At 37.1% G+C, this 25923-nt stretch overlaps 1 protein-coding gene across 3 annotated transcripts in view; it reads right to left on the reverse strand.

The window, feature by feature from the left end:
* The window catches only part of CDH18 (cadherin 18), a 389486-nt gene that overhangs the window by 164228 nt on the left and 199335 nt on the right, over positions 1-25923 (reverse strand). For all 3 annotated transcript variants that reach the window (XM_037063042.1, XM_037063044.1, XM_037063043.1), the window contains exon 4: positions 4708-4827. In XM_037063042.1, coding sequence (XP_036918937.1) covers positions 4708-4827 — 120 coding nt within the window. The remainder of the gene's footprint in view (positions 1-4707; positions 4828-25923) is intronic.

Below are 25923 nucleotides of genomic sequence, written 5' to 3' on the forward strand. Positions count from 1 at the left end.
ATTACCAAAAAGTCTTAACTTTAAAGAGAATAATGAGTATTCTCTTTTGTAATCCCTATTATCACAGACAACTAAGGCATCTGAGTAAAGAGTTTTTGTAGTAGTATGTATACCTATATTTTCCCATGATGCTTCAGCAAACATAATATTAAAACATCAACATGGAGGGATGCATTTCACATAATGAGACATTTTGCTTAAAGGACAGGTAAAAAAGTAAGAGTAAAGAACCTTTTAAAGAGCAGTATTTGATTAGCAGCCTATTTATGTTTCAAATAACTATTTTTTTGTTTAATGAAGTACTTAACTATCCTATAAAAAGTATAACCAAATGCAGCCCACATTTGAATGTTGGGTTATTTATATATTTGCATCACTAATGTACAAACTACAGCAGAGATAGCACCAATAAAATATTCTCCTCAGACGCCTGCTTTATCCATCCAAAGCACATCCACACACGTGCACAAACACACACATTAAAATAGACATTCAGACACACATACACACTCAGAATTGGTTTTGTTTTTTTTTCACAAATGGAAATGCATGGAAGGTTTTTAAAATTTATACAGAATTTCTATACCTTAGCAATATTCTTTTAAGTAACTACAACATTTATTCATAAATAAACATTTGGCTATGCATAGGACCATTGATGGGCTAAAGTCATATGTGTGTTTGCACATGTGTGCATCTGTGTGTGATACTCAGCAAGGCAATTGAAACACATCCTTCTTATTTCCTTCCTCTAGGAAGATAAATATTTAACATGAGATATATTCATTTTATATATAAAACAACCATAATTATTGAGAAAGAGAACATTATGAGCAAGGCATAGCACATAGTGAGTTGTGTTAGGATTTTCTATCACTAAAACGGCAATCATAGTACAATATACAAACATAGTACATCCAAGTTCAACACTTTACATTTATAAAGCATTATAGGTTAAATGTCTTTTGATCACATAAATATGGTCAACTAATTCCAAATCTTCCTACCAAGGCAATGCTGTTTGCACATATGTATATATATATATATATACACACACATTTCCAGAAATTTCATTATCAGGTTAACAAATATTCTTATTCTAAATATTTAGTAATATCTAGGTGCCAACGCAACTTGTATATCTCATATTCATTTTAGGTAACATTGTATTATTTATTTATTTATTTGAAAATTATATATTATAATTTGTTCTATAGTTACAATGAATATAATATGTGAATATGCAAGGTTGGTTGGAAAAAGTCCAGCCATTATTAATATAAGAAAGGTTTACACCAATGCACATGCATGAACAATGATGACTTCAACGTACTAGTCAGTGGGGGTGGTAGATGCTGTTGAGTGAGCATGCGTACTGTGTGGCCATCTACACATTCATGACCGAGCAAGTAGAGCAATGACTCTGCATCAACATTTGCATGAAGCTTGAACATTTCTCCACAGAGACAATTCAGATGATTCAAAGGGCCACAGCCATGGGCAATTGGGGATTGGCAGCTTCATCATGACAACATGCCTGCTCATTTATCACATCTCATGCAAAGTTTTTTTTGCAAAACATAAAATCATTCAGGGGACTCAGCTCCCCTATGGCCCTGATTTGGTGCCCTGCAACTTCTGGCTTTTCCCAAAACTAAAATCACCTTTGAAAGGACAGATATTTCAAACTATGGATGAGATTCAGGACAACTAATAGCAATTGGTAGAACTGTGTGAGGTCCCCAGGTGCCTACTTTGAAGGGGACTAAGGTGTCATTGTTCTATGTACAATGTTTCTTGTATCTTGTATCTTCCTCAATAAATATCTCTTTCATATCACATGGTTGGATGCCTTCTGGACAGACCTTGTATATGTATGTGTTTATATTCTTTATTTACATATCTGTATCCATGCATATTCTTCATTATTTTATTCATAAATGATGAGAACTAAGGGCTTAAGCCATATGCCTGAAATCTATCCTTGCCCAGTGTACTTATGTGTTAGATCATAACAAGTAAAGAAAGCGGGCAAGTAACCTGGTCAAATCTTCTTGTAAGCATGGTAATGCCAATACTCCCAGCAAGCTAATAGCATTCACCATGGAAGTGTACTTGTCTATGATCCCTTCCAGTTGTCTAACATAATGGTGAACAAGCCTGACATCTATAAACTTGTGGAGGAGCGTTCCCAGAAACATGTCATGTATGCAATGCATGTGACTCTGTGGAGATCTACATGACCAAATGTGGCTTTCTGTGTAAGTTACGTGGTAGTGCTCGAAGACCCCACTTACTAACCTTTCTCAGGATGCAGCATGGATTTCTTTCGATGCTTCATCTATATCTCATACTCATGCATATCCTTGATATTATTGGCAAACTTGAGACTTGTTTTGTAGGAAACATTTGGCTACAGTTAAAATGGATTCTATATTTAGCCAAGATTTTCTTAGAACTTTGTTAATGGGGCTGGAGCTTTTAGTGGTTTTCGGGGTCATGCTGTTGTAACATAACTCTGTAACACATTATTGAGTATCTTTCATTCTCATTTTGGCATCACATCATATGATATGATAGTATATGATCACTTTGGCCAGAAAAATAGAGAGGAAAGAAAGCAAAATTCATATTTTTCTGAGAAAATAGTAATCTGCCTTTGCCTTCATTCTCACTTAATTTCTCGTAATTGATGCACTATTTGGGAGCTATAAAATTGCCTCATTATGAAAAGAGTCATTTGAAGACATAATTCTTCAAGGTAATATATAACCTTGTCATACATAACCTTGTATAACAAGGTTATATATTGTTATAATGAGACAAAAATTGTTATATATTATCAAAAATTGTCGTATATTGTCAAAAATTGTCATAATGAGACAAAAATTGTCTCAATGAAAAAGTCATTTGAAGGCATAATTCTTCAAGGTAATGTATAACTTATATGATAAATTTAAATAAAACATAAAATAAGCCCTGGCTGGCATAGTTCAGTGGATTGAGCACGGGCCTGCGAACCAGACGATCGCAGTTCGATTCCCAGTCAGGGCACATGCCTGGGTTGCAGGCCAGTTCCCTGCAGGCTAACTACCAGCAGGGGACGCACAAAAGGCAACCATACATTGATGTTTCTCTCCCTCTCTCCTTCCCCTCTAAAGATAAATAAATAAATAAAATCTTTTTAAAAATAAAAAAATAAAAATGTGAAATGCAAGCATAAAAAGGCTGAAATTTAAAAAAAACATAAAATGATCTAAATAATTCACTTATCCTATTTTGTAAAGAATTAAACTAATGTGTAAACAAAACAAATAATACACTGGAAAATTGTTGGGAACTGTTCTGCCTGGTTTCAGGAGTTGTAACTGCCCCCCATGGCTAAGGTTGAGTGACCAACTTCTGGAATGTGAGCCACAGGAGACAAAGCTTGTCTCTGGCAGTAGCGCTGCTTCTGTTTCATCCCCTGCCCCCAACGCTTGGTCAGTTAGTCAGAGACTGGTAAGATTCCTCAGAGGGGGGCAACCTAAGCCAGACACAATCACTTGGGAGGCCATCATGGAAGGACTCGGGGCTGCAACAAAGAGGGAGTGATGGACCCTCACCCTCCGGCTATTCTGACATAGCCTGAGTCCCCATTTCCATCTGGGAGAGGCACTTCCTAGCTCTAATCCACTTAAGCCTAAAAACCTGTGATGGGAAGGGCAGTGCAGCCCTTTGCCTGCTAGAGCAGGATCCAGGGTGATTGGGCATAAGAAAGAGTTCCTAAAGTCCTGTGAAGCCTGCTTTGCTAAGAGTGTTTTCATTCATATGATAAGGGTCAGAGTAGGAAATGAGTATGTCTCCCAAAGGTTCTGCAACCCCCTTACCTGTTAGACACTGACTCAGACTAAGCCCTCAGATTTCTTTGAAATGTTATCTACTGTTTGATCTTTGCCTCCTGTATTCCTGTGTATTACAACCCAATAAAAGTTGTTGAGGAAGGGGCTCTTGGCCTTTTTCTTCTGAGAGATTGGCCACCTCTCCTCCCCAAGCAAATCATGTCTTGGTAGTTTCATTTTCATGCATGGTGGACAGGGGCTTTGTGGGCAAAGCTGCCTCCACAGAAAATTTCACTTTATGTAATACTCCATGTTTGTTTTAAGCAGAGAGTGTTTCATTATCTGATATGAGTAAACCTAGTAGATAAGCAAAATATTAAGGAAAGCAGTTAATTTATCTTCAGTTATTCCATCACATTGTTTTAAAAAAGTGAGGACATTTTCAAATGTGCTAAAATAACAATGTCTGATGTAGAAGAGTAAAAGAAACATAGTTGACTTTTAAAAAATAGAGGAATTAGGGGTGCTGACCCTCCACACAGTCATAATCTGTAATAACCTTTGATTCCTCCCAAACTTAACTACTAATAACCTACTGTTGCCCATAAGCCTTATTGATTACAACAAAAATCAACACATATTTTGTATATTACATGTATTAGATATTGTATTCTTGCAATAAATTATGCTAGAGAGAGGAAAATGTTGTTAAGACAATTATAAGAAATTTAAATGCATTTATAGTACTACATGTAATTGTTAAAATAACTTTCATATAAGTGAACCAGCATAATTCCAACACAGGTCGTTCAACGTCCAAGTGTAAAAACAGTCCTTTCTTTTGTGTACATGCACCTGAACATAAATTATACATAAATTAACTAACCTGTTTTAGGATCTACGGAGAAGTAGGGCTGTCCTTGGAGAATGCTGTAAACCACCCGAGCGCTGTTCCCATAGGTAGGGTCATCAGCATCAGTAGCTGTCACCTGTAGAACAGAGGTACCTGTGCATTCAGGAAAACAAATTTTAGTGTGTTATGGTATTTAGCACATGAGTACTTTGTACACAGAAAAGGGTTATGCTGAAATATCTATGGAGAGCTATAATGGATATGTTCCAATAAATTTTATTCTTAGATTTATCTGTCAAACACATTCCTTGCTTTTCTTTCCCTGCTGTCAACTGCCCTAAATGAAAGTAAAAAAATAGAATATTTTATCTTAGCTCTTTTGATATGACTCTGTATGTGCTTATAGAATAAAAAGTTCTCTTTTAACACTCATATAATCAGCTTTGGGTTTGATTGATGGTCAAGACTCAAATCACCTCTGACTGGTATAGCTCAGTGGATTGAGCGCAGGCCTAAGAACCAAGGTTGCTGGTCCAATTCCTGGCCAGGGCACATGTCTGGGTTGTAGGCTAGGTCCCCAGGAGGGGTTGCATGAGAGGCAACCACATATTATGTTCCTCTGCTTCTCTTTTTCCTTTTCCCCTCTCTCTAAAAATAAATAAATAATAAATAAAATTCAAAGAACGACTCAAATTGGGCTTAACCATGTGGCAAAATCCAAGTTGTGATGAGGGCGTATATTGAATGCTACCCGACTCTTCAGAAACCAGTGGTGAAAAGGCTTGTGATTAGTTGCAAAGGTGAGTGAGTTGGCATTAAATTCTTAATGGCATCAAAATAGCTCATTCAAGTCTTTCCCATCATTCATCCTCTTTTTTTTTCTTACATGGATGATTAATGAGACTCCTAACTGGTTCCCAAAGTTCAGTTAGCATTCTTTTAGTCTCTTCTGCACTAAATCACAGGAACAATACGATTATCTGTCCGCATGGGTATCAGAATGTTCCTATCACATTCGATTTTTAGTGATTAAAGNGGTGAGTGAGTTGGCATTAAATTCTTAATGGCATCAAAATAGCTCATTCAAGTCTTTCCCATCATTCATCCTCTTTTTTTTTTCTTACATGGATGATTAATGAGACTCCTAACTGGTTCCCAAAGTTCAGTTAGCATTCTTTTAGTCTCTTCTGCACTAAATCACAGGAACAATACAATTATCTGTCCGCATGGGTATCAAAATGTTCCTATCACATTCGATTTTTAGTGATTAAAGTGTATTTTAAAGTAATTTATAAAGTATAACATACATTTGTGGCACTAATATTTGTGGACCTATTATGCTAACTGCTTTATGTTCACACCTTTGAAACATCATGTAAATCGTTCGATAAGTCTATCAGCTATTTCAGTTGTTCCCAAATAAAACTGATGGGAGTGTAACACGGCATCCACCTATTAAGGATTATATAACTTCACTGTAGAACTACTGGTTTAGAGTTCTCATTTACTCATAACATGTATTTGATGAATCACTTAGTGCATGCTTGATATTTAATTTTCTTAACTAAAAAAATTCCTACTCGTCTGGGTTATATAACCAACACATATTTTCACAATCAAGTGAGTCTTTATAAAATTCTGCATTCATTTTGGTTATTGACTGCAGAAGTACTAAAAGTTGTCAGTCTTTAATTTTAGTACTTACTTCAAATATGTTGGTATGGTACACCTACTATGGGTCTGATATCTGTTGGAATACGAATTTTTACTTTCAGGTTGAAATTCAGACACAACTTTAAACAAAGCTTGTTTTTTTGCCTGCAAGGGATGCCAGGAAACTTAAAAGAGTTACTATGCCAAGTGCACTTGTCAATTCTTATCCGCAGATGAAAAATGTATATGATTTTCAATAATGTACTATGATTCTGGATTCTAAATAGTATTTTTGTCCTGAGACCCAAACAGAAATATAATTAGTCATTATTCATACCCAGAAGGGGAATACTGACTATGTTATGTCTAACACAAATCTCTAATTATGGGAAGTAAAATATAGTAGCAACACCAAACACTAGTGAGAATGCTGAGAAACTAGGCGACTCAAGCACTACTGGTGGATTTAGCAGATTCTTATAAAACAGAACACACATGTACCATACAACCAGCAAGTTGTACTCTTGGGCATTCATGTTAAAGTGATAAAAATGTATGTTCAAATAAAAGCCTGTTCATAAAATTCATGGTAATATTATTCACGGGTAACATTGTTCCCAAAAGAAAACAACGCAGATGGCTTTCGGTGGGAAAATAATCAAACAAACTGTGATGCATTCATACTATGACTTACTGCTCAGCAATAAAAATAAACAGACTATTCATATTTGTGAAAATTTAAATGAATCTCCAGGGAAGTATACATAGTAAGAAAAGTCAATTCCAAAAGGTTATATAATATATATAATTTTATTTATTTAAAATTCTTGAAATTGATCAAGTTTTAGAAATGGATAAGAGATTAGCAGTCGCCAGTGTTTAGGGGAGAGGAAGTGCCGGATGGTTGGTTTGGTTATAAAAGGGCAACATGAAGTACACTCATGATTTTGAAGTATACTCAAGATACTCTTCATTATTTTGTTTATGGTGGTAGGTCTGTGAACGTACACTGGTGAGAAATCCAGTAAAACTAAAACTCACATGTACACACACATGTCAAACTAGAGAAATCTAAATAAGAGTGGTACATTAAATCATTTCAATAACTTGATTATGATATTGTTGCCATAGGTAGTTAACAAGACTTTTTTACATTAAGTAATTTATTTTTGTTTCATATATTACTTTATTGCTGTTCAATTACAGTTGTCTGCATTTTCTCCCCACCACTCCCCACAACCCCATCCAACCCCACCTCCCTCCCTTGCTTCCACCCTGCCCCTTGGTTTTGTCCATGTGTCCTTTATAGTAGTTCCTGAAAACCCTTCTCCCCATAGTTCCCTCCCCACTCCCCTCTGGCTATTGTTAGATTGTTCTTAATTCCAATGTCTCTGGTTATATTTTGTTCGAGTTTTTCTTTCATTGATTATGTTCCAGTTAAAGGTGAGATCATATGGTATTTGTCCCTCACCCCCTGGCTTATTTCACTCAGCATAATGCTTTCCAGTTCCACCCATGGTGTTGCAAAGGATATAAGCTCCTTCTTCCTCTCTGCTAAATAGAATTCCGTTGTGTAAATGTATCATAGTTTCTTGAGCCACTCATTTACTGATGGGCAGTTAGGCTGCTTCCAGCACTTGGCTATTGTAAATTGTGCTGCTATGAACACTGGGGTGCATAGGTTCTTTTGGATTAGTGTTTTGGGCTCTTAGGGTATAATCCCAGCAGTAGAATTGCTGGGTCAAAAGGTTAGCTAGATATTAATAAGAAAGACCGCAAAGGGAATTAGTCATTGAGTTTAATAAATTCTAGAGCATAGCCTGCTTGCTTAGCCAGGAAGCTATAGCAGTTACAGACTCACCCACAAACTGCAGGGTGCTGAGACTGAGGAGACTTAATCCTCTGAGCACAGGAAATCTCCCCAGGAGCTCTGTCTCCCTCCAGTACCTGGTTGTTGGGGAGTGCTGGGAGAGGTGCTTATCCATAGAGGCCTGTCAGTCTACCTAAGGAGTAGCCTTATCAAAAGCCCCATTGAAAACTGAGAAAGTTGATTGGTTATTTTGAAAAAGATCCTGGTTATAATCCCAGGGGAACAAAGAATCCTTCCTTTCTCCTCTATCTCTCTTTCTCTTTCCATCCTCATTATCTCTGTCTGCAGCAGACTGTGGGTTCCAAGACTAAACTTTAATATGAAACAGAAACTCTAGACATTAACCTTTGCTTTGACTTTGCTGAAAATAAGGTTGGGATTTTGCCATGGTGGGATGAAGATTGGAGATTGGAAACCCAGGGGCAGATTTATACCTGAATAAAACTCGCCACACCATAATCTGCTGTGTGTGGGTCCATGAAAGACTTTATTTTTTCTTTTACAACCCCATGGTGAGCCTGATTTTCACCAACAACAATATCATTTAACAGTTTTGTAGTGTGTTATCACTGGAAAAAATGGGTAAAGGATACAGATATAAGGACTCTTTATCATATCACATGACTGCATGTAAACCTATGATCTCAAAATTAGAAGTAAAGTCTTTTTACCTCAATGCTAGTCCATTTGTAGAGAGCCTTATTTGTATGTAGCATGAATTTTCACATTATCGCATTACACATTCTGGCTTTATTACTTTAACACTTTCCAGAGCTAGTTACATGCAAACTATCTCTTCCACTACTAAGTATAATTATTACTGTTATAGAATATCAATGACACTTGGTCTATACCCACTACTCATTTCTACAGTTTATTCAGCGAATACTATTAGGTGCATATTTACAAATAAAAGTTGATTTAGGAGACATTTTCATTGGTACCTCATTGCAAAAATTCTGTAGTAATTTCCCAGGCCAGGCTATAGAACTTGATAAAATGCTATAAAATTATACCAGTCAAGTCTTTGATTTGTTCGGGGAAATGTTGATAGTACCTAACACATAGAGACGACGAGGATTCAGAAAAGAGAAAACAGAATTGAAAGTTGTAAAATAATAGCCATTAAGAAACCACATTTATAAAATCCTATGTTTTTGAAACTTGTTCTGGTCTTGCAATAATAATTTAAGTCTAAATAGTTTTTAACATCTTAAAATAGTCCCCAAGCAATCATTCCAGGGAGAAAGCTGAGAAAAACCGACAGTGCAAGATCACATCTCCTTATGGTGATGGGCTGGATCAGCACATGAAAGAGAAAGACAGTTTTGCTTGGCTTGAAGTGTCTATGAAAGGCCAGCTTCGTTAAGTGAAAGCTGAGAAACATGAATAGAGTGACATGTGAAATAGAGAACGGGAAAGGAGAAAGAAAAGGAGGAATGGTAGCCTGGAGGTATTGAGTATGGGATGGTTTAAAGTAGAAGAGGAAAGTACAGAGCAGAGAAATGTTTCAGGGGAAGAAATAAAAATATAATGGTCAAAAAGTACAGCCCTTAACATATTTCTGTGCTGTAGGTCTTACAGGTATTAGGCAGTTCTATTTCTGTGGGAAACAAGGAACAGCAAATTACCTCCCTTGCTGTACTGTGGTGGCATCTGAAGGTACCAAGCTGCCACTTTGAGTTTGCCAACTGCTGGTTGAAGGCAGCACAGACCAACAAAAAGTCAGCCTGCCCAGGAGAAAGCAGCCCCAGGAGAGATACATGGCAGGGAGAGAAAACAAAGGATTTGCTCAGCTGTTCAAGGATTTCTTACCAAAGAGAATTGATAAGGGGGTGTCCGGCCAAAATAAAAATCACAAACTCTCTAATTAGTTTAAAGTTCAGATGGCAAAATACAAGAACCAGTAGTACTTTCAGAAGTATTTGTACATTAGGGAAAAAAAAGGCCCTTTTTCCATTAAAATATATAAATAATAAAAAAATTAACTTTTTTTTGAAGTAAAATCTTTTTTTTATTGTTATTCACTTGCAGTTGTCCCAATTTCCCCCCCATTGCTCTCGCTGCCCCGCTGAATCCCCTGCTCCCTCAGTCAATCCCCACCAGGTTTTCTATGAGGTACATGTTATGGACTGGATTATTTCCCTTGAAAATTTGTATGTTCAAGTTCTACCTCAAAGGGTGACCTTATTTGTAAATAGAGTAATTGTTAAGGTAATTAGTTTAGATGAGGTCATGTTGGAGTAGAGTGGGCCCCTAATCCAATATGACGGGATGTCCTTATCAAAATGGAAAATTTGAAGACAGACACACACACACACCATATACAGTGAAGTTTATGTCAAGATGAAGGCAGAGAAGAGGGCGATCATTCCACAAGCCAAGGAAAGACAAGGAGGTCCAGAAAATTACGAGCTGCTAGAGAAAAGTCTTAGAACAAATCCTTCCACAGTGATTTGAGCAGGAGCATGGCTTACTGTCATCTTGACCTTCGACTTATTATACCTTTGGGAATATTGAGAGAATAAATTTCTGTTGATTAAGCTCCCCAGTTTGGGGTACTTTGGTATAGCAGCCCTAGCAAACTAATACTGTGTGTTACAACTGCAGTGGGAAGAATAACATTTATTCCTAGAATTTATAATTGTTTCTTTAACAGATTCTGAACAAGAGTTTGAGGTTACAAGTCAAGAAAAAATGATGCATGATTTCCTATACTATTTGATACCAAATATATCATAAATAAGATAAAATCAGAATTTAATTTCATAAGTACACACATTATTAAAATAGGTAAAAATAATACTTAATTTTTTTAAACATTGGGCCCTACTAGTGAACTATCCCACTAGCATTTTTAAGTAAAATAATGAGTTATATTTTGGGCCATTTTTAATGAACTTTTATTCTTGATTAAAAGTTTAGGTGGAAAAATCATCAAAATTTATATGTCTGTGTCTGAGAAAAGCATCCGACATTGGACCACTTAATTCCCTTATTCATGCTCTGTGCTCTAATTGCAGGCATAGTAGAAAAGAAAAAAATATTGTCTTCTACTGTGCTATATTTCCAAATGAAAATATTTAAAGTGATGCCTCAAAGCCAATTATTGCACTAAATTATTAAAACAAGAATCTAATTTTCTCTGAAAGTTATTGTATGGATTTGTTCAATGGATACTAAATCTATAGCCCCTTCTTTACATACCCAGTTTTCATCAGAGGCAATTTTCTAAAGAGCTATGTAAACTTTTTAATTGTTTACAACTGTTTCCATTACAAACAGTACCCACAGACACATTGCATTGTAAAGTTTCAGTGGCTACTTAGTGTAAAGTCTTTTCATGGTAAATATTTTCTGGGGCACCCTGTTAACTGTTCCCATAGATGGATCACTGTTCCTCAGCTGATGTTTTATACAAATCTGAAAAGACTCAAGTACATAAATAAAGTTTTCAAGATTTTTTTTTCAAAAAATAACCTTCAGTCTTGTTTCCATTGGGGACCTCCCTGTTTCATTTTTTCATGAGTTTTCTTTGGAACTATAGCCTTAAAACAGCACGTGTTTTGTAAAGTTCTGTCATCAGTGAGGAGCAGAAAGAGTACACTTCATTGCGTCTCTCTAAATACCAATTTGAAATACTTAATAAAGTAATTTAATGCAAAGCAAATGTTCTCTGAGATTGCAGATTGTATGCATGACTGGTCAGGGTTCACGGCGATGATGAAGTCTCAAGGGAACCAGTGTTGAGCCAGAACTATGAATAAAAATAACCTGAGGATTTATGAAGACTGAGAATCTCTCTCTGAAGAAAGCCCCTAAGGCTTAATTCTCAGAAGATTTTTCTAGGGACTTTGAAAAAGCAATAGTCATCAAGCTACAACTTAAATTCCATTCTACATGGAAGGATTGCAATTTCACCAAATAAAGTAAATAACGCGGGATTCTAGTCGTGGTGTAATTCAATAACACTTTGCACATTCACCAAAGAGTCATTTGATTAAAAAAAGTCCTCTGCAACAACACTCATGAAACAACCATACATCAAAACAAAAGTTACTGTTTTTTGTTTTTTTTATACCAAGGCTAGTGTAAATCTCTGTATTTTTAACAGTATTTTTCTAGGAATACTTAGTGTTAAATTTCACATTGCACAATTAAATTTGGTATTATATTCCTTAATGGAAAAAATAAGAAATATGTTTTGAGTGCCAGTGATATGGAAGCCCTCTGCTATATGTCATTTAATTCCATAATGAGATTAAACGATTGAGAAAATTAGACTTAATACCATCTTACAAATGTCAGCACTGAGGTTCCAGATGTTCTACAATTGACAGTTGGAGAAGGCAGCATTCAAACCTGGGCCCATCGGTTATGATACGAGACATCCTTTCCTATACACTCTTTCGCTCCACTCAGGCATAATGTGTTGAATCCTGTTTAATTATGGCATTATCTCCTGCCTTTTTCTTATTTGCTCCTTTGGTGGTATGTCATGCCATCATATGTATCTGTGTAGAGTGAGCCAACATTATATTCCATCTCCCATCCCGAAAATCCAAGTCAATAAACATATCTTTGCCAAATGAAAAAGTGTGGTAGAATACTTAGGGGGAAGCAATCCCCGGGGACTGACAACAGCTTTATGCTCTTCCATTAGTCCTTTGGATTGCTCACAATTTTCTCAATTGCAGTATAAGGGAAAAGGTTTATTAAAAAGTGACTGGACTGATCACATTCCCACCAGTCTTGTATATCTTCTAAACCAATTTTCGTGGTGCTCCCAGATTAATATCACACCTTGTGCTATACTGTTTTTAGGAACCTAACACCTGTGGCTGATATTGATTAGCTTCCCTTATGGACTGAACAATGATAGGTGCTAGAAGGAAAAGGAAAAACAGAAAAAGAACCTTCCTTTCCTCTTCCTCCCTCCTTCCCTATATTTCCTCCTCTTTCTGCCTTAAATGGGGTCCCTGGCAATGCGTTCATTTTCTCAGTGGTTCCAATGCCCTCTCAGCTGCCCTCCCCCACTGTTGCAATTTTTCTCTTAGCTTTAGGTTAAGGGTGCTACACCCCTTTACTGGTTGCTTCACAATCCATGATTTCGTTTTTCACGTCTCCTATCATTTTTGTGACATTTCCCACTCATGCAATTTCTTCGATTGATCTCACTAGATGTGAACTTGTTTTTTATGATTACATTCTGATTAATGCGTAAGGTATTAACAAGTTTCTCAGCAAGTGTTTCTCATTACATTTATTAGTACTGATTATATTTTATCTTTTATCTATATTTTACTAAACATAATGGTTGGGTACTGTACTTGAATCTAATTGGATTCAAGTTAGAATCGCCCTATCTGGAAAGGATTTCATTTTAAAAGTAGAAATTACTACCAAGCTCAGCACTGTTCTGAATAATGTTGCCTTGCTCTAGCTGAGGATTTATTTAACGATAACAGAAAAGCATAAACAAATCCAAAAACCAAATAAATAAATAAACTTCAAAATAGAGCCCTGGCTGGTGTGGCTCAGTAGATTGAGTGCTGGCCTGCAAACCAAAGGGTCACTGGTTTGATTCCCAGTCAGGGCACATGTCTGGGTTGTGGGCCAGAGTCCCAGTTGGGGGTGTGTGAGGAGCAACCACACAGTGATGTTTCTCTCCCTCTCTTTCTCCCTCTCTGTCTTCAAAAATAAAGAAAATCTTTTAAAAAATGGATTACCATGAATTCCTGTTTGTTTACAAAAGTTGTCAGTCATATTGCAGAAGAGTTTAATAAAAAGGTATAATATGTATACTTAATGTATACTCTATATATTATATATGATCATTATATTTATTTAAATGTATGTGGTTATATATATACATACACACATATACAATTAACATTCTATCTTTGGTTTAAATATTAAGGAAAAAACTCCAATATATTTAATTTTGACCAGGTACCAGTAACTTTGATTACTAAAATATTTATATATTAAAGTTACCAAAAATAATAAAATAGGACAAAACCATATCAATACAAATTAACACCATCTTTAGTTTTCATACCTAATTCTCACCAGATTCAATATTCCAATGTAGCAACTCTTCGTTTGTCTTATGACTTCTTCTTTCATTATGATTTTGAATGTTCTGATTTTATCACAATTGAAAAGTATTCAGATACACCAGAATTAAAGATGATGTATACACTACATCTAAATTACCTCCTTAAGACCTCACCATGCAATTTTAATTACATGAATAATTTTAGTTATGGTGGTACTATATTTAGTACTATACCCCAAATGGTTAAATCCCTATACCCTGCTTCATTAATTTTCACAGCTAATATTTTACCACTTGTTTTTAATGATAAAGATATATATTTTACCATTGATTTTTGTCGGTTATACATTTGAGGTCTTTCTAGTATATTTTGTTTTCCTCTATCCCCCAAAATGACTTTTATGCTCTTCCTATGGTTTGATTTGAGAGTCCATATAAAATAAACAATGTCCAGACCATGTGTAAAATAGAACTCTGCCTCACAGTTGGTAGCAAATAGCCCAAGAAACTCAGCCATTATCTATAATAACCAGCTCCAGAGCCAAGTTACTATCGCTAAGTCAGACTTCTAAGAAGTCAAATGACTCTCAGTAGCAAATATCCAGGAAGCCAAACAATAACAATCATTTACCAATGTCCAGGACTTGGTTAGTAACTTCTAGTTTTCCTAAATGTTTCCCCACTCCCAACCTCAGATCAATCATATAAAGCAAAACACGCATCCTTAACCAGTTACATAGAAAGCCCTGCTTCTAATTAGCACACCAACAGCCTCCCCATGTCAGCAACCTACCATCATGGCACACTCAAAGCCTTTGCTTTTGCCCACTGCAAAGCTTCACCACTCCTCTGCCTGCCTGTGAGTCTACGCCAAAGTGGAAGTAATGGTGACTGATTCTCTTGCTACAGCAAGCTCTGAGTGCACTGCCTGCTTGGTCGCATTTGGTTGGCCTATAGTTATTTATACCTATAGATTAGTAAGGTGAAAATATTTTCTGGCAGAGACTTTGTGGATCTGGGGAAGACTTGCAATTAAGATGGAAGCCGGGCAGTTATGATGGGCAAGGACTGGTCGGTGAACATCTGGTCGATCGCAGCAGGGGTCTAGAATGTCCCTGACATACCTCTTCCTCACTGTGCTGTCTCTCTCTGAGAGTCACCCCATTCCTGTTGATAAGCCTTCACTCTACACTTACTGTCCCTTCACGCTTCACCTAACTCCTAGAAAAGGAAGAAGAATACCTAAAACAGCACTTCAAAGGAGCAAGTCAAAATAGAATTCAAAATCAAATTCAACTACATGTAAGGTTGAATTTATAGCACATCTGAATTTTGGGGGGTGGGATTTCAGCAGCCTGTACTCTAATGCAGTGATTTGTGAATTTGGGTCAACTGATGGTGAAAGACTTTATCCAGTGAAGTAATTTCTATTATAAATTAATTAGGTCTATTGGGGAATCCCAAATCAAATCTACTTTCATAAAAGTAAGTGGAGCCCTGGCTGATGTGGCTCAGTGGATTGAGCGCCAGCCTGGGAACCAAAGAGTCCCTAGTTCAATTCCCACTTAGGGCACATGCCTGGGTTGTGGGCCAGACCCCCAGTAGGGGGTATGAGAGAGGCCATCACACATTGATGTTTCTCTTCCTCTTTTCTCCTTCCCTTCTCCTCTCTCTCTAAGAATAAATAAATAAAATCCTTAAAAAAAAGTAAGTGGAGAAACTTAGGAATCAGGAGTGGCATAAAATATGATATGGTGGATCACATCAACCATTAAACAAAAGTGAAAAATTAGATTGGTTTATGTGTTTTTCTTGATTGACAATAACAAATTTAATCTTAAATAGGAAAATAAAATTAATCATTACCACATGAAGCAATAATGAATTTTTACCCAATAGAAAAAATGATACTAAAAAAATTCAAAGGCTATATTTTTAGAAGTCTTTCTTTAGACAAAATTATAAGTTAAAGTAGTGAACATGTAATTTTTCAATAAATATTTGCAGAACACTGTTTCAAGTGAAGTGTCTTCAATAATAGAGCAGAGTAAAAATAAAGCAGTGGAATCCAAGCCTCTCTCTAAAAAACCCTTAGATTCTGCTCTTGTATTCTCCAAAATCTGCCCTAAGATTCCATGAGAAATATTTCGTCCCATTGCAAAAGTTGCTTTTCATTTTGTTGATAGTTTTGTTTGCAGTGCAGAACATTTTAGTCTGATATGTAGTCCCACTTGTTTATTTTGGCTTTTGTTAGTTTTACTTTTGGTATCAAATCCAAAAGTCAATGCCAGGACTGATGTCAGGGAGCTTACCCCTATGTTTGCTTCAAGGAGTTTTATAGTTTCAGGTCTTATGCACACATATATAATGCATTTTGACTTGATTTTTGTGGATAGTGTAAAATAAGGGTCCAGATTCATTGCTTTGCATGTGGCTGTCTAGTTTTCCCAGCACCATTTATCAAAGATATTATTCTTTCCCCACTATATATTCTTGTCTCCTTTGTCAACAATGAACTGACCATATATGCACAGGTGTATTTCTGGGCTCTTCATCATGTTCCATTGATCTACGTGTTTGTTTTCATGCTGGTACCATGCTGTTTTGATTAATATGGCTATGTAAACAATAGTATGAAATCAGGAAATGTGATGCTTTCATCTTTGTTGTTTCTCAACATTTCTTCAACTCAGGTTTTTTAGCAGTCTCACACAAATTATAGTATTGATTTTTGTATTTCTTTTAAAAATGCTATTGGAATTTTGATGGGAATTGCATTGAATCTGTAGATTGCTTTGGGTAGTACGGACATTTTACCAATATTAATTCTTCTAACCCATAAGCATAGAATGTCTTTCTACTTATGTGAATTGTCTTCAATTACTTACATCAGTGTATTACAGTTTTTACTGTAAAGATATTCCACCTCTTTGGTTAAATTACCCCTAAGTGGTTTTATTGTGTTTGATGGATGTGCAAATGGGAATATCTTCTTAATTTCTTCTTCTGATAGTTTGTTGTAAAATGGATGATCCACTAAGTTGTAGCTTGGTTTGTTACAAAAAAATGGCTAACTTACATAGACAAGAAGTTATACGATAAAAACCAAGAAGAGAAAAGTGTGAAACCTAGGCATTTTTGTCCAATTTATGATATATCAGTTGTCTTCTGTCACTCTCCACGTGCACTCCAATTTGTCGTGCACAAGTCAGCAGAGTCAGCCTCACATTACTGACATGACCTCACTGGGAAGATTATGCCCCAGGGTGAGGATTTTAAAATGGCTACTAGAATCCTGGAAGCTATCCAGGGTGAAGCTCCCAAGATGTTCAGGCTGAGCTAAATCGGTCCCCTCCAAGCAGGGCCATAAAGTAAACACAGCTGGTGTCTCTACTTGTTGCTGCGTGACAAAGAACACAGCCAAAAATGGAAACCAGCCTGTGGGGTTGAGACAGACAGAGGAACAAAAAAGATGGGAATAGGAAGACTAGGGACATTTCAGTACATCTCCAAAGACAAGGAACCTCACAGAATTTAAGGGTCATAGAGTAAAACTTTATATATATATATATATCCCAAACTGAGTTTTCTACTCCATTGAAATTAAAGTTTTTAAGTGATGTATGCAATTTTCATTACTTCTATCACATGTTACCATTTTAAAATGCTTTTAAATAATGTTTAATTATAGGTATATTTATTAATATATAGAAGAGAACAGGTGGATTTATATATTTTCTTCAAAATAATGTTTCTGTAGTAAACAAAGGAAGATGTAACATTTATTTTCAGAAAAATTGGATTGTGATCTGGTATGGTTTTCTTTGAAACAGCATCTAGATATCATGCATTTAAAAATTTTTAAAGTGACTGCAATGCAATCAAATTTAAATTTATACTAAAATTCCTGAATCCTTTTGCAAGAGAGATTATAATTGCAGAAATCTGGGTAAACTTACATACAAATAGAAGAGACAAATTGCCATTACTGTTTTAAAGAAAAGAGATTTAACGATACAATGGAAAACAACTTTGCCAGCTTTTTAAAAATATTATATGCCTTTGCAATATTGCTAGATGTCTTAGGACTTATAATGCCCTTTTCATCTGAGAATGGTAATATTAGTTACAATATAATTTTACTCATTCTATCTTCATTTCTGAAATGCACACATGAACTTAAATGCTGACTCCAACAGTGAGTATAATTTTATCTCACGATCATTTCCTTCATTGTGCCCTATGACAATGAATATCATTGACTTTTTGTTTCATGTTAAGTCTCAGTTCTGAAAAATTATACATTTAGTGAAATTATAGTATAGTTTGTCGGGTGTGGTAAAGTCATCAATGCTGGAATGATCATGTACCACATATCACAGAAAAACAGTGTTCAATGTGCATTGATAAAATGCATACTTGTCTTTCCCTGGGCCCATTCAGATTACATTGGCCCTTCATAACATTATACTGCCATTCTGTTCATGTATGTTCACTTCGTTTAACTTGAGTATATTTTAGATAAGCAATAAAAACAGAACAATATGACAGACAGCAGCTTACCACTGTATTTCAAATGATCTTTCAGTACAGTAATGAAATAAAAAAGGTAGATTTGATTTTTTTAATGAGAACCATAACTTTAAAGTAACCACCCCATTATTCTTCTTTTACTCAGCACAGATAACTTAATTTATTCAAATGTTTACATTGCTGTTTTCATCATAGCATGTATTTGAGCATGGCAGTTGATATTTAAACATGAAAATCACTACCTTGGCTGACAATGAACTTGTTCATAAAATATATGGCATGCGTACTCTAACACAATGGAATTCTCTTGGGAAGTGACTACAAATTTAATAAATACTATATTCTCCAATTTATGATTCTCCTTTGAAATGTTTTCATTCTTTTATCTTGCATGTTTCCCACGACAGTGGATCTCAGCTGAGAGCAATTTTGCATCCCAGAGAGCATTTGGCAACGTCTGAATACATCATGCGTGGTATGGCAGTGTGGGAAGGATGCTACTGGCATGTAGTGGGTAGAAAGCAGGGGGCTGTTAAACATCCCACAATGCACGGACCGGCCCCCACAGCAAGAAAGCCTCCAGTCCAAGGTGTGAATAGTGGCAAGATTAAAAAACCCCGCCCTTGGAGATGCGGTTACTTAGACAGTGGTTGGAATTACATGATATAATTCAAAGACATAAAAAAAAGACTTTTTAAAAACATGCACTGAAAAGCACCTTAGTTTATTTTGTATCCTTCTTTACTAAGTCATCCAGATTCCTGAAATTTTGCTTGCTTATTACTACCCACTGACAAGAAATACGTGACTGCATTATGCTTTTCTCCCTGGCAATATAGCACACAGAAATTACTTGGAGGGATCCACGACCATTACAGTTACTTAGCACTATAGCTACACAAGAAATAATAATCTGATAAAAACTTGCATACCCAGGAAGTCTCTATTCCTATCTTCTCTGGAAATTCATAAGATATCTTGCTAAGCTATAAATGGGAACTCATCGTTTACATGATGATCCTACTCATTCTCCCTTAAGACGACATGCAGGCACACACATGTACACACAGGCACCTGTAAGTAGGCAAGGAGCTCACATGGAAGAGAGGAGTATTTTGCATCATTGCATTCTCTATGTGAAATGCCTTTTCTTTCTTTTTTCTGTCCAACCAACAACCCCCTGTGCATTATGTTGCATTTGTAGAGGACTTCTTCTGTGATCCGCCAGCTGGACTCTGTCCATTCTATAGTTTCCCTACATTTTGTTTACCAAACATCATATTGACATTTTTTGTTTCTCTGTCTGCCAACTGCTCAAATTTAGGGTCTTTGCTTTAACTATTGTTTTGTTACTGGCCACCCTCCCAGTTCTCTGCACATGACACACTTTCAATCCTTCTCCCTCTCTCCAGAAGGACTTAGAAAGATATAAGGAGAGAAAAAAGGTGTATTTTTAATGATGGGATGATTCAAAACTCTATTAATGGTTATACAATAAAAACAGTGATTTTATAAGGTATTGTGCTGTGGGAAATTATATTGTCATCTAACCACACTGTTAGCTCTTATCAGGATTAGAAACTGACATACCTTTACATTAGGGGTTAATGCTATTTAAAATTTATTATTTTATCATAAATCCACATTTTACTTTTTATTATTTTATAAATAACATATATATGTCTAGGTTTTAGTAAAGAATAATATATTTCACTCGTAACAGATAGAGCCACAGAGCCTATTTTAAAAAGCAATCCCCTGCTCCTATATGTTCGTGCGTTTCCTTCACATATTTCTTGTTTATATCACACATATTCTGCAACACACACTTATTTTCTAAAATAAACTGAAGACTCCTCCAAATGCACTTCTAAAAACTGTCTCTTACTGAAATAATAGAGATTTCTGTATGACATGCATACATACACAAATCTATTCATTTTAAAGCTTCATGGGGTAGCTGGACATATTTAAAGTGGCATCTATTTGAAAACTTCTTTATCAGTATACTTTAAATGTGTTTCCAACTTTTGACTATTTTAAACAATACTGCAGTGAGCACTCTTTTATGTCTACCTATCTTTCCACACCCATGTGAGTATACTTACAGAATAGTTCTCTGCATCTTTCTTTCTGCTGCACAGAATTCCATTGTGTATAAATACCATAGTTTTTTGATCCATTCATTTACTGATGGGCACTTAGGCTGTTTCCTGAACTTGGCTATTGTAAATTGGGCTGCTATGAACATTAGGATTCATAGGTTCTTTGAATTGGTGTTTCAGGGATCTTAGGATATAATCCTGGTGGTGGAATTGCCGGGTTCAAAAGGCAGTTTCATCTTTAGTATTTCGGGGAAATTCCATACTGTTTTCCATAGTGGTTGCACCAGTCTGCAATCCCACCAACAGTGCACTAGGGTTCCAATTGTGGTTTTAATATGAATCTCTCTGACGGTTAACAATACTGAGCACCTTTTCATATGTCTCTGGACCCTCTGTATGTCCTCCTTGGAGAAGTGTCTGTTTGGAGAAGAAACCATACTTGAAAAACAGTAAAAGAATAGTTCTTTACAATAGCAATTGTCCAACAAATGAATTTGTTCCTATTAAAAATATTAATAGATAATGCCAAACCCCCTTAAAAAAACTATGAGAACATACCCTTCTGCTAATAGTTCTGAATATGAACAATTTTGTGATTCTTAAACCTGCACACTGTGAATACTGGTGTCCCCTTCTCCTTTGTGGTTTCTTAAATTACTAGTAAAATTTGAGATTGTGGAGAGGATCATTAAGGTGTTTATTTTTTTCTTTGATTTGCCTACAAATGTAATTTCCCCAATTTAATTTGATTGCAGTGTATTTTTTTTATTTTTAAAAGACCCTTTGTAGAACCCTCATACATTGTTGGTAGAACTATGAATTGTTAAATTTATAAATTATAAACTGTTGCATCCAGTATGGAAAACAGTGTGGAGGTTCTTTAAAGCATTAAAAAATAGGACTAGATTGGACTTCCGCCAAGATGGAGGCATAGGTGGAAACACTGTGCCTTCTCCCACAACCAAGTTTGAACACAACAAAGATTTGGAGAAACAAAGACACAACCAAAGGACAGAAAATTGAATTATACAGAAGTCCGACTACATCTAACCGTTCAATGGGGACGGTAAGAGGGGCGGAGCCAGCAGCGAGCAGGGTCGGGCAGGACAGGGCCCCCGACTGCCACTGCCCGGAACCAATTGGGGTGCGGGGCAGACTAACCGCGGTCGCACATTCGCGCACAGTGAGACAGACCACGCAAGCCCCAGGGGGCGAGGGCTGACGACAGTGGCACACTCTCGTGCAGTGGGACGAAACGCGTGGGCCTGGTGATGGCAGCAACTGAGGCACCGGTGAGGGCCGCGGCGGCAGGCAGGACGCCATAGACCCTCTTTGACCCCTCCTCCACATACAGCGTCACAACCCAGCGACTTAGTTGCCCTGCGGCACTGGTGAGAGCCATTGTCCCTCTTTGACCCCACCCCCACATACAACGTCACAACCCAGCGACTTAGTTGCCCTGTTCTAGTGAACACTTTAGGGCTCCGATCCTGCTATGGAACAGGCACAAACAGCCCAAAATATGGTGCAAGAAGAACTCAAAGTCCCAGAGCCAATAACTCTCAGCGACCGAGAAATTGCCAGCCTCTCAGAAGCACAATTCAAGACACTATTTATCAGGATGCTCACAGAACTGGTAGATTATAGTCACAAATTAGAGGAACAAAGTCACAAATTAGAGGAACATATGAAGGCTAAACTAATTGAAATGAAGGGAGATGCACAGGAAACCAATAGTGATGGAAAGGAAACGGGGACTCAAATCAATGGAATGGACCAGAAGGAAGAACAAAACATCCCACCAGAAAGGAATGAAGAAATGAGAATTCAAAAAAATGAGGAGAGGCTTAGGAACCTCCAGGACATCTTTAAACGTTCCAACATCCGAATTATAGGGGTACCAGAAGGGGGAAAGAAACAGCCACGAGTGGAAAACGTATTTGAACAAATAATAAAGGAGAACTTCCCCAGTCTGGCAAAGGAAATAGACTTCCAGGAAATCCAGGAAGCTCAGAGAGTGCCAAAGAAGTTGGACCCAAGAAGGAACACACCAAGGCACATCATAATTACATTAGCCAAGACCAAAATGAAGGAGAGAATCCTAGAAGCATCAAGGGATAAGGGGACAGTCACCTACAAAGGAGTACCCATCAGACTGTCAGCGGATTTCTCAAAAGAGACCTTACAGGCAAGAAGGGGCTGGAAAGAAGTATTCCAAGTCATGAAATCCAAAGACCTACAGCCAAGATTGCTTTATCCAGCAAAACTTTCATTTAGAATGGAAGGACAGATAAAGTGCTTCTCAGATAAGGTCAAGTTCAAGGAGTTCATCATCACCAAGCCCTTATTATATGAAATGCTAAAGGGACTTATATAAGAAAAAGAAGATGAAAAATATGAACAGTGAAAGGACAGCAAACACACAGTTATTAACAACCACACCTAAAACAAAAGCAAACCAAGAGGACAGCTAGATCAGGAATGGAACCATAGAAATGAAGAACACATGGAGGGTTAGAAACAGGGGGGTGGGAGGGGGAGAAGGGGGGAGAAGGCACAGAAAATAGCATAGATGGTAGGTAGAAAATAGATAAGGGGGAGGGCGAGAATAGTGGGGGAAATATAGAATCCAAAGAACTTGAGACACGTGGTTATAAACTAAGGGGGGGAATGGTGGGGGAGGGAGTGTGCGGGTGGAGGGGAATGAAGGGGGGGAATAGAACAACTGTAATGGTATAATCAATAAAATATATTTAAAAAAATAGGACTAGTTTGTGATCCAGCAATCCCACTTCCGGGAATTTATCAGGAGAATATAAAAACACTAATTTCAAAAAGATATGTGCACCCTGTGTTAACTGCAGCGTTTTTTTATAGTAGTCAAGATACGGAAAAATACTAGGCGTTCATCAACAGATGAATGGACACAGATTGATGAGCACACACATACCTATAACAACACATGACTCGAATGGGTCAACTATAAGACCCTCACTTTGATCCAGATTTTAATTCTTAACAAATTAAAAAAAGGAGAACTAAAAAGTAAAGCTATGCCTAGGTTAGAAACCTAGTTTCATTTCTAACCAGTTCATTCATCCTAACTAGTTGCATTTCTCATCAAACATGCAATCTTGGACAAATTACTTAATTCTATGTATTGGTTTCATCCACTGTGCAACAGAGATCATTTTAACCCTGCCTCATGATGATGCAAGCATAAAATCATCACGAACGGCAGACAGGGCTCACTAAATATTCCCTGGAGCTATTTCAGTGAGCATTATCACAACGGCTGTGGCAACCTGCAATCTCAGACCCTGACAACACCAAGTTGTTTTGTGGTGATCTATTTCAGATTTTCCGCAGAAGTGAAAGTCTAAATTCAAAATGTGCGATCTCCTTTTGTGCACAGATCGGGGCTTGTGTGGATACAATTGCCTCTAGAGTTGATGACAAGCATGATTTAAATATCTGCAAACTGTTAGCGACACCACAGGCAGAATGCGCATTGCTGCCACAGCAAAATCAACTAGAATCATACTACAGAGTAGCAAGAGGGGAAAAGAGTGATGACTTGGTGGATTATTTGTAAATCAAGGCACTTAACAGAAAACGACATCGCTGTTTCTTAGCTGATGCTGAAACTCTTCTCTCTGTTCCTTTGGATTCAGTAGTATTAGGTCCAAATCTTCGCTGAAACATAGAATTTGCTGAAACGTAGAATTTGTCCAAGTACCAGTTGAGGTTCAGTGTACTTGCATATATCTGCGATGGAGTGAAAGCACTTAAGTAGAAAGAGATTTACTTTCTCAGGAAAGGCTTTGGGACGGGCCGGCCGGCGCTGGAGCATTAGTTCTGCCATAGCACCCTTCTTCCAGGCCCTATTATCTTTCTGCTTCGTCTCACTTAGCAAGAGGCTTTGCTCCAGTGGTTTCCATCAGCTGCTGCATTTCTGAACCACTTCTACGTTAGAGGCAGCAAAAAAGGAAAATGGAAGCGGCTAACATGTGTGTGCCAGCTACGTCTTTTAGTCAGTAGACCTGTACCTTTCCTGGAAGCTCTCCCCTTACACTGGACTTCCCTTACATCTTATCAGCCGGAACTAAGTCCCACGGCCACTCCTAGGTGAAAGGGACTGATGGAAGATGAATGCCTGGCTCTGCATGCTGGCACCCTCATCAAAACTCAGTTATCCCAGTAACACTGAAGGGAAAGCTACCTGTTAGATACCTTACAGCGTCTGCCTAAAGGCAGTAAGCCTGATCCCGTTATTAGTACCACATGCCATATTTTTGCACATATTCAGCAAGGCTGGCAAAAAACAAACTGTCCCAGATCAGCAGAAGCCTTGTCTCTCAGGACTGCAACACTACCCTCGAATTATTGCCCCTACCTCCAGTCGGTCTCATCCCCCGAAAGCCTTTACAGTGGCACTCTTTTCTGTAAAAGGCAGCACAAGAAATATTTTGCACTTTGTAAGGCAGTCCTTATAGCAACTTACTCCTCTGTCACAGCAGTACCCGGAGCACGACAGACAAGACTAACTGAATGGGAATGACTGTGTTCCAGAAAAACACTATTTATAAAAACAAATAGAAGCTGGGTTTGTCTCCCTGCCACTGTTGGCTGGTCCCTGTTCTGCTTTATTCCTAACTTGGTATTTCTAAAATTAGACTCAATGGAAGTATCATCTATTCTCAAGCACCCACTATAAAGTGTATTTCTCCTTTCATTTTCACATCACATTCTATAATCCACATTACAATGTGCATTAGATGCTATTATCACAATTTTAATGTATTTGTCTTTCCACGATACTGACTTCACCCACACATTACAATTTCCAGTGTTCAGCCATTAGCTTGCCATTGTCTTTCAACAGAATCTTGCTTAGAACCATGACAGCAGAGAGACTTACAACCTATTCTGATATTTCTTTCTCTACTACTTTTAGTATTAACTACTTCTCCTTCAACCATACTCATCTCAGTAAACATATTGGGAAAACTGGCTGATTCCCATTT

The sequence above is a fragment of the Sturnira hondurensis genome, unplaced genomic scaffold (assembly GCF_014824575.4).
Source record: "Sturnira hondurensis isolate 20B ecotype Veracruz unplaced genomic scaffold, ASM1482457v3 Scaffold0014384, whole genome shotgun sequence".
NCBI classification, from domain to species: domain Eukaryota; kingdom Metazoa; phylum Chordata; class Mammalia; order Chiroptera; family Phyllostomidae; genus Sturnira; species Sturnira hondurensis.